At 48.0% G+C, this 11,102-nt stretch overlaps 1 protein-coding gene across 1 annotated transcript; it reads right to left on the reverse strand.

Moving 5' to 3' along the window:
• Window positions 1-3,757: 3,757 nt before the first annotated feature.
• Window positions 3,758-8,531, reverse strand: LOC120850189 (52 kDa repressor of the inhibitor of the protein kinase-like). Its single transcript, XM_042292143.1, has 3 exons — window positions 8,518-8,531; window positions 5,299-7,897; window positions 3,758-3,774 (listed from the first exon to the last, which is right to left on the reverse strand). Exons 1-3 carry the CDS (start codon window positions 8,518-8,520, stop codon window positions 3,758-3,760), a joined length of 2,619 nt encoding a protein of 872 aa, XP_042148077.1. The 5' UTR covers window positions 8,521-8,531.
• Window positions 8,532-11,102: the final 2,571 nt, after the last annotated feature.

An 11,102-nucleotide genomic window follows, 5' to 3' on the forward strand; every position in this document is an offset into this window, starting at 1 on the left:
AAGAAGGGCTGACTGGAAGCCGAGTTCTCGATTGTGCGAGGTAAGTTTATGATTAACGTATGATTAACGTAACAAAATGCTTGATTTTTCGACTTTCTCCTTACGCCAACAAGAGCGCAAACGGCAAAACCTACACGCGTATACATCGCATGTCCATGGGGACCCACTCGCCGAAAGGCACATCATGGCGGAAGCGGCGCCCGCTGAGTCCGCTAGACCTAGCGGGCCGTAAGCCCCTCCCACCCGCCGAACTCTCCCAGAATAAAAGGCTCTGGTCCGGTTGAACCCAGCTGGCTGCTTCCACCTTGCCTTCTCGAGAGAACGAGGACAAAGACGGTGGGGTGTTTTGATTGAGTTTCCACAGCGAACTATATACGAGCAGTTTAATGTAGCCTATGCAGGTAAGCTCTCGACATTTGATGGCTCCATCTTGAGTGGTGGCATGATAGACATTTTCATACCTTTCACATACCATGGGGCTTGCAGTGATAAATTAATTGGACCACTTGCACCGGGAATTAAAATCGGTCCTCTTGTCGTAGACGAAGTGGTCGTGAGCTTAAACGTGACGTTGATTCTGATACGAATCTCTCGCGATTCAAGCTCGCAATCGACTGACTTCATAAATAAGGATTCTTGGGGAAAATGCGAAGCTCGATAACATTGCAGCCACACTCGCGCTGCAGATTCTTGTGCTCATGGCACACTTGCTGCTATTGTTCTTATGCTTTTTAAAATTATTTATCCATCAACCACGCAGTGGTAGCCAGACAACCGTAGATTTTCGGAAATTGCAGCACGGTAAAAAGGAGCACTCGGAACTAACTCATGCACGACATCTGTTTTTAAGCCTTTTCGCCCATACCCTTGGCGGTTGCATACCCTGTGTCAGCGGGCAATCAAAAAATGCACCAGGTCGAGGATACGTCAGTTACTGGCTGGTTTGAGGTTATGCGAAAAAGGTCTATAGATTGGTTTAAAAAAGAAAATCCGTTAAACTACATATGTGGTTTGTGCAGACGAGTTATACGTCCAGGAGACATAATATAGTGAGCTAGTCTTCACAATAAGTCGTATAATTAACCAAATCTCTCGACTAACTTTTTAATGAGTCTGTAGCGGCTGTGTCTCGATGACAATTGGAGCCTGGCTGATACAACGACCAACGGTACCAGCATGCGGCACGCAGAAGACACTCCTGGAGACTCACTCGATCGGCGAGATAGCCTCGGCACCCTGAAACGGCCGGCTCCAGGTCCAGTGAACAACTTCTTCTTTTTATATGGTTTTGCTTTGTAGAAATAAATAAAAGTTCACCTTGGCCACCTCAAGTCAAAATGAGCGTATGGTTGCATTTAGAAACTTGCTGAGCGGCATCGAAAACCACGAAATTCGTAAATTTAAAAAATAGCTGAGGCAGCTAGGAAGCGCGGGGGTGCACCAAACTGACCATTTGTGCAAAAGGCGCAAAGCTAGCTTTGGGAAAAGGAGAATGATTATCCCCGCGATTTCCACGCTTTGGAAGTTTCTCATTTCAACCGTAAGTTTTCTTCTTTTTTTTTTTCACTGAATAAAAAGTGAATCAAAAGATTTTAGTTAAATATCGGACGTATCATCCTTAATATCTTTATTACAAATTCCTCGCAGACATCTGCTGAGGCAAGAGTTATATCTTGCTGCGTTAGTGATCATCTCGCTGTGTTGCTTTGTTTGGGGAGAGAGCTCAGCTAGAAGCAAACAAGCGCCCTAAAATCTTATACCCATCAATTACGGAGAAAACCCACAATTCTTCCCGAGATGCACTGCTGCCTTAAAATGGCAACAGAATAGATGCCTCTAATGACGGGAATGATGATTACAATAGGTTTATTTATATTTAAAAATAATATATATATATATATATATATATATATATGTATATATATGTACGGCACATCTATAACAGACCGTATGGAACACTAAGTGCAATTTTCTTTCATCGTTCCCGAGTGGTCAGAACCTACAACCTATATAGATATATTTTGAATGTCCACCACAAATGCGAAACAAAATAATATAAATAGTATACGTAATTTGGCCCAATTGCAAATAGAAAGCTTTAGTTATTATACAAGAAATAAAAATAACTGGACTGTACATACAGCTCGACTAACCTACGAAAAAGAGTGCATCCGTTGTTCGTTGCCTTCTCTGTTAAATAACTATCATCTTAATAATTTTGATACATACACTTGCAGGTACACTGAACTTCGGGCAATGTGCGAAAGTATGGAGAGCTAATTTGTTTTTCTTTTTGTGTATGCTAAACTAATTTTCCTAAATTTCAAGTGCTTTTATGTGTTCAGCTTTCCAATCACTTTGTCTTAGTAGTTACAATACCGTGACGTAACCATAGTAGCGGTGCAAGCGAGCAGTCACCTTCTCAACAGTTGTTTCAATCTTCGAAGATCAAAATTTTTCGTTGATATGTAAAGACCCAACCACCACATCATGTTTCTTTTGGCCTTGAAGCCTTGACGAGTGAAAGGAAAAAAAGCGCAAACGCCACGTGTCTACCAATTCTTCCAAATTCAAAATTGTATTTTTTTTGGTGTTTTGTTTTAGAATTGTTTTTAATATTCGGCCGCGGGAGATATATTACCGAGGACATCCTTGAACAAAAAAAGTGAATCCATAAAAAATCTTCCGCTCTAGGTTTAGAAGCATTGACATTCTCTAAATCTGAGTGGGGTGTGTTTCGGTATGACCAGGCGTTGTTTTCTCACGTGCATCGGATTAATCACTGCCGCGGGATGTGACCGTCAGACGTCAGGTTAGCAGTCGCCTCTACACTTACCGAGTTGCCCCTCTAAAACATAGAAACGGGTCACCGCACTTGGACACAGCTTCGTGCAATTCAAACATTTATTGAACTATCGTACCCATCCCTTTTTCCTTTCGCCGCATCCAAGAACAAATGTATAAAAAAAACAAAAAAACGTTAAAGCCTAGGCCTGACCCCCAAAAGCTCTGCGTCCCGCCGCGATCTCGTAGCTACACGAACTCGACCGGTACGGGTGGTCTGGCCCATCTTTTCCGGATCTTGAAAAGAGGCAAAAAAAGACGATTAGGGGGAGACTCTTCTCCGAGAGGAGGGAACCTCATGCCTCCCCCGCGCGGGTAAATGAAATCCGGGAGAGGCGGGGGCGGCTGGAGGGCCCCCACCTCGTGGGAAACCTGACGCCGACACAAAGAAATCGACGGCCGAAACCGGCAGAGCACGGACGGCCGAAACCAGCATTCCGAGGTTCCGAAAACAGAGACCCACATTGCACACCGCGTGGTGCGCACTCAAAGCATACCTTCGCTCTCAGGCTCTTTTTGCCTGACAATATGCGCCTCGAGACGTACACGCAACATGAGCGATCAAAAGCGTCGCAGTGGTCGGACTTGCACGATTGGCTGAATGCTGACTATGACGTCAGCAAATGATTTCTCATCGACGGAAATAAGAGGAATGTAAGAGCTTCAGTTTTGACGGCGCTGCCAGTGTAGGTTTCAGAGCGCAATGATTTCAAGCTTCCACCGTGCTCATTACAAACGCCGTCGAACTTGTTGTTCGCAAGGTAACCGCGTCAGGAGAGGGTACACGTGACCCTGAACAGTGCTTGCACAGCACGAGCGCGCGTGCTTGGCAGGGACGCTGAAAGCCCTCAGCTCAATCTTGTAGCTTCTGCCACGCTCTAAAGTGAAAAGTATATAGTGTGAGGGATCATCTTCAGCCGTTCTGTTTACCTGCCGGAAAATGTTTCAGATTAAAGCACCCCAACTGCATATCGTTATATTTTCAAAGCACAACCTACGTGTCCGCGCGGCGGGGGACGTCAACAGTGCGACGCAAGCACAGAGGGGAAGTATCGACGTCACGGACGCTCTTTGCGGGCTTAGGTAGTTACAGTTTGAAGCCGTGCCGAAACATTATGTCTCTCGTCCCGTGTTACCCACTGCGCATATTCCATTCGAAATTTCACGCCATGGTTCTGGAATAAGGTCAGGCACCAATTCTTCAACCACATTATTCCCTAACAACGAACATTGAAAAAAGTTAATTGAAGATTTTTTAGTTAATTAGCTAAGCAACCAACCAATTTTTCTTCTTTTGTAGTCGCCTTCATGGCCCTTAGCTTAGCCCCAAGGCTAAAAAAAAAAAAAAAAAGTCGGTAACGAAAGTTTAAATAAAATTCTACTTTCTGGTGTTACTAAAATCAAAACATTATCAATAGTCGGGTCCTCCTGGGTGTACAGAGCCCGTATTAAGCGGAATCGGCAATTTCTTTTACGGCAGAAAAAATGTTACGACACGGTACGCGAACAACAAATTCGTGTCAGCGACTGAGGTACCATTGACATCTAATAGACCGATATCGCCAGACAGTTTGGTTACGCTGCCGTTGTCGCAATGCACCGAGGGAAGTTCTTTTTGCACGGACAACCCAGGGGCGGATTTATGGCTAAGGTTTGGGGGGGGCGGTGAGGATTTTTTTTTTTTTTTGCTCGCGGGCTAGCGATTTTTGAGGCACCTACAAAAAGCAACTATTAATCGTGTTTTAGCGTTTGTTACAGCCTAAAAATTCCCACCAAATTTGTATTAGTTTCTTGTTCTTTTATATAAACCCGCACCTGTTGCTTCAGTGGTTCAAAGGTTAGCACTATAAGTGGTAAAAAACAAAAATAGAGATAGAGAAAGACATACGTATGCATGGTTCTAAATTCTTTGTCTAAACCATTTAAGCAACACGGGCAATTGAGGCACCCGGTGTGAAAGAGTTTGTGCAGGGACTCGATCAAACAAGATACATCAATTTAGACAAAAAAAAAACAAAAACAAAAAAAACACCACAAAGACCGGAGAGGAAAGGATTTGTTAGCAAGACAAATGTAAGACGGCCGAATAATATGGAGACTTTCTAAATCCTGGACGAACGTGATCAAAATACCTTCTTAATTGCATTGTTATTTTATTGACTCACTCTCGAAAATGCAGAGTTCTTGAGAAAAGTGAGCATTTTGTTGGAGTAATTAAACTCTGTTCGATTCTTTATGGTCTTGTGGATCCGTGAAACCAATAAAAAAACAAAAATGCCAGCTCAAATGGTCTTCAGCGCAGTGCCTAGACAAATTGCATGGAGCAACATTAAACTTATTTATTAAACAGATTCATGTTTATCTAATGAGATGAAGAAAAAAAAAAACCTACATTTGGGGAGGATAAAATAGAGACATAATTATTTACACAAGTTATCCAATTAAATGTTCTACAGAGCACGAACATCGCCTTCCTTCGTCGTGCTCCCTGCGCGTAGCGGTCTACCACCTTCTCTTGGTCGACGTTCACGTCTCGGTGGACGTGGAGGAGGGCAAGACCGTTGAGTCTCTTTTCGCCGCACCGCGATCGAATCCAAGTTTTAATTCGACGAAGGGTGGAGAAAGACCGCTCAGCCGTCGCAACACTAACGGGCAGTGTAGCGAGAACGCGCAGCAGAGTCCTGATGTTCGGATAGAGCTCTGGCTCCGACTCTTCAAGTGTCTCCACAGCTGTCGATGGAAGAGGCCCCTTCTCTTGTTCGCGTCTCCATTTCGCCGCCCACAGTGAAAATTCGGCTCTGATGATGGTCTGCAAAGCTACGTCCCCCATTCCGAGGAGCACGCCGTATTTTGCCGCCAGGATGCTGAGCTTTGCTTCAGCTCCCTTCTCATTCACATGGCGAGGCAAAAGTGTGTTGAGGCTGTACACCTCCAGCACCTCTTCCGGAAAACGCTGCTTAAGATCTTCCACGACAGATTCCACAAGAGGAATGTATACATGTGCGCGGAAGTATGACTCGGCTGTCTGTGGAGGCAATTTTTCGCAGCTCATTTGTCGTTGGACTAGACGAGGCACATCTAGTTGCGCTCCCATATTCTCGGCAATTTCTTCTGCATGCGCGAAAATTTCTCTGAAAGTCTTCTCGACGTTTAATGGGTTCCGCTTTTCGCTCAGGACGACGATCGTGTCTTTTACGATGTCCGAGGCACTGTTCATTTCCAGATCCGGCTTTTGGAGCAGCCGACTTAGGGGAAGCGTGACTGAGAGTACATCGTAGAGAGCTACGGTTGCAATTACAAATTCGGCATCCAGGATTGAGATAAGCAGTGATCTTGCCTTGGCAGCCGAGCTTGGTTCTCGCCATTGCGAAACCGTTTCCAACGCCTTTGCGATGCTTCCCAGGCTCTCTCTAAACTGCAAAACAGCGTCGTGACGTTCGACCCAACGTGTGTCGCATAACTTGGTCAGCTGTTTGCCAAGCTGGAGTTTCAAAACGGCGTTACGCTTGGGCGAGGCCGTAAAAAACGCAATGACTTCCCGCATTGTCCCGGTGGTGTTTCGGACACTTTGCACAGTTGATGTTTTGGATATAGAAAGGTTCAAGCTATGGTTGAAGCAGGGGCATCGAACTGCATGCACGGCTACTTTTTGGATTTCCTGAATGGCACCGCAGAGCTCGGAAGTCATTACTGAGCATCCGTCTGTTGCAATGCCTACACAGCCTTTGGGGTTGAGAGACAATGACCTCAGTAGACTTAGCACGATTTTTCCGAGCTTGGTACCAGTCAGTGTTGGCTCCAGTGCGTCGTCTTCGTCTTGCTCTTCCTCGTCGGACCCGCTGTCCGACATGGGCGAATTCCGATTCTGATTTGAATCTTGAGGCTTGAGTTCTCGAGGATCTAAGAAACCCACAAAATCTTCTCTGATCTTTAAATCATGTTCATACCTCAAAACAAGAGATAGCTGAGACTTGTGAGCCACGTCGGTTGTCTCGTCGAACATAATGCCATAATATTTGCTCTGCCGAACTCGTGCCAAGATCACGGACAGAACTTCGTCTCCGCAACATTCAATAAGGGCATTTTGAGTTGTTTTGCTTGTGAACATCTTCCTTCCTGTGGCTGTGGAGAGATGTTTTTCGAGGGCATGGTCACCACATTTCACTCTGAAGCGCAGCAGCTCCTTGAAGTTTCCTCCATTCTCTGAACTGTCATTGCCGTTCTTCCCAGTGACCACTGGGCCGTCATCCCGATGTCCACGGAAGGCAATATTCTGCCGGGCCAAGAACACAACGTTGTCGACAATCGAGACAAGCCGCGCGCGGTTTTCAGACACCTGCCGCATTCGCTGTGTATCGATCTGGTTTGCCACGACCCTTGCTGGGTCGCGACAAGCTTTCAGAAAAGCCTTGCCCGCTTCCACTGCTTCGATGTGATATCTAGCTTTGGAATGGGTTTCCAAAGCTCCATCTTTCCCCAGAAGCTTCGCGAATTTTTTCAAAGGCTCCGTTACAAGAGCCTGAAGGGCAACTGTCTTGTGTTTACCCCCCATGTGCCCGGTGGCAAAAAGAGGACAAAATTTGCAGAACAAACCTGCCTTGGCATCCGAGACAACCAGCCAAGGATATTTCAGCAGGTGGTCACTTCTGACGTACCTCCGTTCGACTGTCTGTCCCTTGTTGTGTTCGGAGAAAGGGAAGGAGTAACCTTGAGGTGGCATCCAATGGTGTTCGAGTAAGCCAACCACGGTGTGGTCGTCTGGCCTCGCCCCAACGAAGTTGCCAATGTCATATTGCAAACCAAAGTCAGCCGCTGGATTCCGAACTGTGTGGACGGCTGGATCTAGTGGGGTAGTTCCGTCAGAATTCTTGACCATGGGCGACGGGAGAGCCTCAATCTTGAGTTGTTCATCCACGCCATCAGACTTCAAAGTGAGCTTCGAGTCGTTGCTTGCAATGTCTGCCTCAGTGATAATCTTTTTGGGCACAGCTTGGAAGAAGTTATGCAGAGTGGTACTTTTCCGCTTGGACGACTTTGGTGGACCATCTTCACTCTATGTAAAAACAACTTGTTTTACTAAACAGATAGAACTCATTCATAAGTGACGTAATTTATAAATACCACGAGTGACTGAATCAGCACTAATTACCAATATCAGCTGTGCGATCTTATGCGTCTCAAGCCGAAGTGTAAATAGAACGTGAAAGTAGTAAAGGCTGCGTACACAAATACAAAGAAAATCTATTAGAAAAAATAGCTCAATATAACATACCAAGTCCCAAACGCTGGTTGGCTGGGGGTTCTTAAAACCATCAGTGTCTTTCCACGCCACGAAAGGATTTAGTGAGCAAATTTCGCATAAATATTTTGATTATCCATCGACCGAAAGAAACGCCGCACACAGTCTATGACTAATTTTTATGCATAGAAAGAGGAGGAAACAATTAATGTCTGCAGCGCGACGTTTTCGTTATGTCGCTGCGGATGGTGGAAAAGAAACGAACAGTCCACACGTTTCATTTAGCTTTTTTTTTTCCTTACTACCTATGTCAATTACTTTTCCGGCATGGGTCACGGCTACCAACCACCTCATACGCGAGCGAAGTGCAGAAAATGCCTCGTTATGATTTGTCGAAAGAGCAACGTCATTTTACGGCCTAAAGTGCAACTCACCATTGTAGCGGCTGCAGAACTCGACTCCCGGTTACTTCATCCGCCTTGGGCTCACTTTGTCTCTGGAGGTCAACAGCACTTTCTCGCTACCGGCCGAATCACTGTTTTGCCCAGGAGTGAACGTGTGAACGACAGGTCGAAAGCGCCGCCACTAAGCTCGAACGTGCGCGTCACCACGTCTTCCATGTCAATCGTCACTGAAAAACAGCGATCCGCGACGGAGAAGGGATGAATGGTGCAACACGGTAAAGAAGTCCACGTTTGGTTTCCCTCGCGGATCTTGGAGCTGCACTGTTCTCGGCGCTCTAAACTAGCCAACTGACTCCCCTTCAAAGTAGCCTGACCGACCGTTCCTAACTTGTGAAACGTGAGCGCTGGCGTTCCCGAGTTACCTTCGCTCAGGCCCGGCGGCGCATCACTCAGAGCCCACACACGCACGCGTGTACAATGTGGTGACCTACGTTGCTGACCGCTCGAGAGAACTCGCCCTGCCTCGTGGCCTTGCTGCGCTCCTCCCGCTTCGGGAGAACGTAGCCGAGGAGAGGGGAATGCCCGTCGCCTAAGACGGGAAGCGAAAATGAACCAGTTGAGCTTTGGTATGCGCGCTCTCTTTGTATTTCTTGTTGACCTCGCTATCGCCATCTCAACAACACCTTGTTATGACCCGTCCCACCTCCATGTGTGTGTGAGTGCGTGGGAAGGTCATCGAAGCATTTTCCCAGTCGTTAAGACCACTTTGGGGGAAGGTTTCGCCCAGGCTTAGCCGAACGCTCGGGGCCTTGCCAGTCTGGCTGGCGTCAGTCGCTTCCGGGGAAGCGCCGCTCAAGGACTCCTCTCCCTCACGTCACGTGTCAACCCTTCGGACTTCTACCTGCGGCTGGCGCCGAGGCGGCGGAACGCGACAATGTGTGTTCCGTGCTTTCCCGATTCTTATCCGCCACGGTGGCGGGAGGGGAGATTAAACGGAGCCGGCTGTCTGCGGGGAAACAATCCAGGGAGCGTCCAGCAGCCAATTGAAGACCTTGGAGATGTTTCCCATCCCCATTCGCAGGATTCCAAAGTGGGGGGATAATCGTCGTCTTCAGGTCCGATTGTTCGGGAGATGGTCGTCTTCGATCACATATTTTGCTATGAAGTGAGAAAGGCTGGACGCCAGCGAGATGACCATGCTACCCGAGAGACATGGCTGGGCGTCGACACCGAACAACCTCCCCTCCACCCCTTTATCCGAGTCTTGCGGTAATAGTGGACTTTTCCCGCCTCTCTTCGCCTTTCAACCAGTGGTGCCAATTCAGCGGCACAGGATGGCTCTACAGAGGGACGGAGGGAGGAGGGAGCCTCGATACCAAAGCCGCCGCCTTCGTACAGGGTGGAGAGACGCTTTGGACGAGCCCGCGCCGCAAAGCTGCTATCTTAGGTTCTGAACTTTGAACAAACACCGCTTTCCCTTCGCCGGTACATTTCGCGTCTGGTAAACTTGTCCACTCCTGTCTCTCCATTTTTTTTATTAAATAACAAAGACGTTGCCAAGGAAAAACAGAAGGCCGAATCTACTGTCCTGCGTCGGTAGCACAGATCTAGTTTGCTGACCAAATAATCGCTACTTGACCAAAACCAAATACTAAAAAAAAAAAAAAAAAAATTCAGAATTGTCTTGGGGGGGGCGGCCGCCCCCCCCGCCCCCCCCCCCCTAAATCCGCCCCTGGGACAACCTCAGGGAAGCACTGCGCGTGCAAAGCATGACACCGCACGAGGCGTTTCGAGACGCTGCCGGCCTCCTCTGAACTAAAGTTACTGCAGCGTAACGCATCCGTGGAACGCTCGTGTGATCGGTCTATTGCCGGCAGTGAGAAGTATTCGCGTCTCCAACGGTGCGAATTTAATCCTCCTTCCTCCGTTTCACGTTTTCGCCGCCAGGTCGCGCAAGTTTTCGCTGCACATTTCGACAGGCGCGAGCTCTTCTTTTTTTAAACCTCACATCTTTGTCGCTGGGTTGCGTCACCACCTCTGGAGTTTCGAATACAGCGCTGCTGCTTCTCTCGGGGATAAAGCAAACAGCATTCCTGCGTTGCTGGAGACAGCGCCTTGCTGCGCGGGGGAGCGACGACGGGTGACAGCGCGCCGCAAGAAGAGGATAATCCACGGCCAGGGACGCCAGCTTCAGCTGCGGCCGATGGATAATTAAAAGAGAGGCGGGTTACCTCTCGGGCCGCCGAATTAAACTGTCAAGCCGGGACAGGCGCCCAGACAGCGCACCGCCGACGGGACGCGCTCGCGGTGGCGGCCCACGTCGGAAGGCTGCAGGCAGATCGGGACAGGAGCAGTCGCGGCACGAGGGCTGCGCCTCGCGACGTGCTGAATCGGAGCCCTCCTTGCGGCTGCTGCTGCTGCTGCTGGGTCGAGTTGCTTGCGTTGTGCGCCGCACTCGTTGCGTTGCGTCTTCGTTAAATGCCAATCTAGGCGGCTTCACTTCGCACGCGCTTCCCAAACAACCGACATGTTTTGCCTCCTTCCTCTGCCTCCAATGGGCTGGATGTTAAAGACTAGTCCTCCGCGCAATTGTTTTTGCTTGATTTTTTAAATTT

This window comes from Ixodes scapularis, unplaced genomic scaffold (assembly GCF_016920785.2).
Source record: "Ixodes scapularis isolate PalLabHiFi unplaced genomic scaffold, ASM1692078v2 PGA_scaffold2__306_contigs__length_199485367, whole genome shotgun sequence".
NCBI classification, from domain to species: Eukaryota; Metazoa; Arthropoda; class Arachnida; order Ixodida; family Ixodidae; genus Ixodes; species Ixodes scapularis.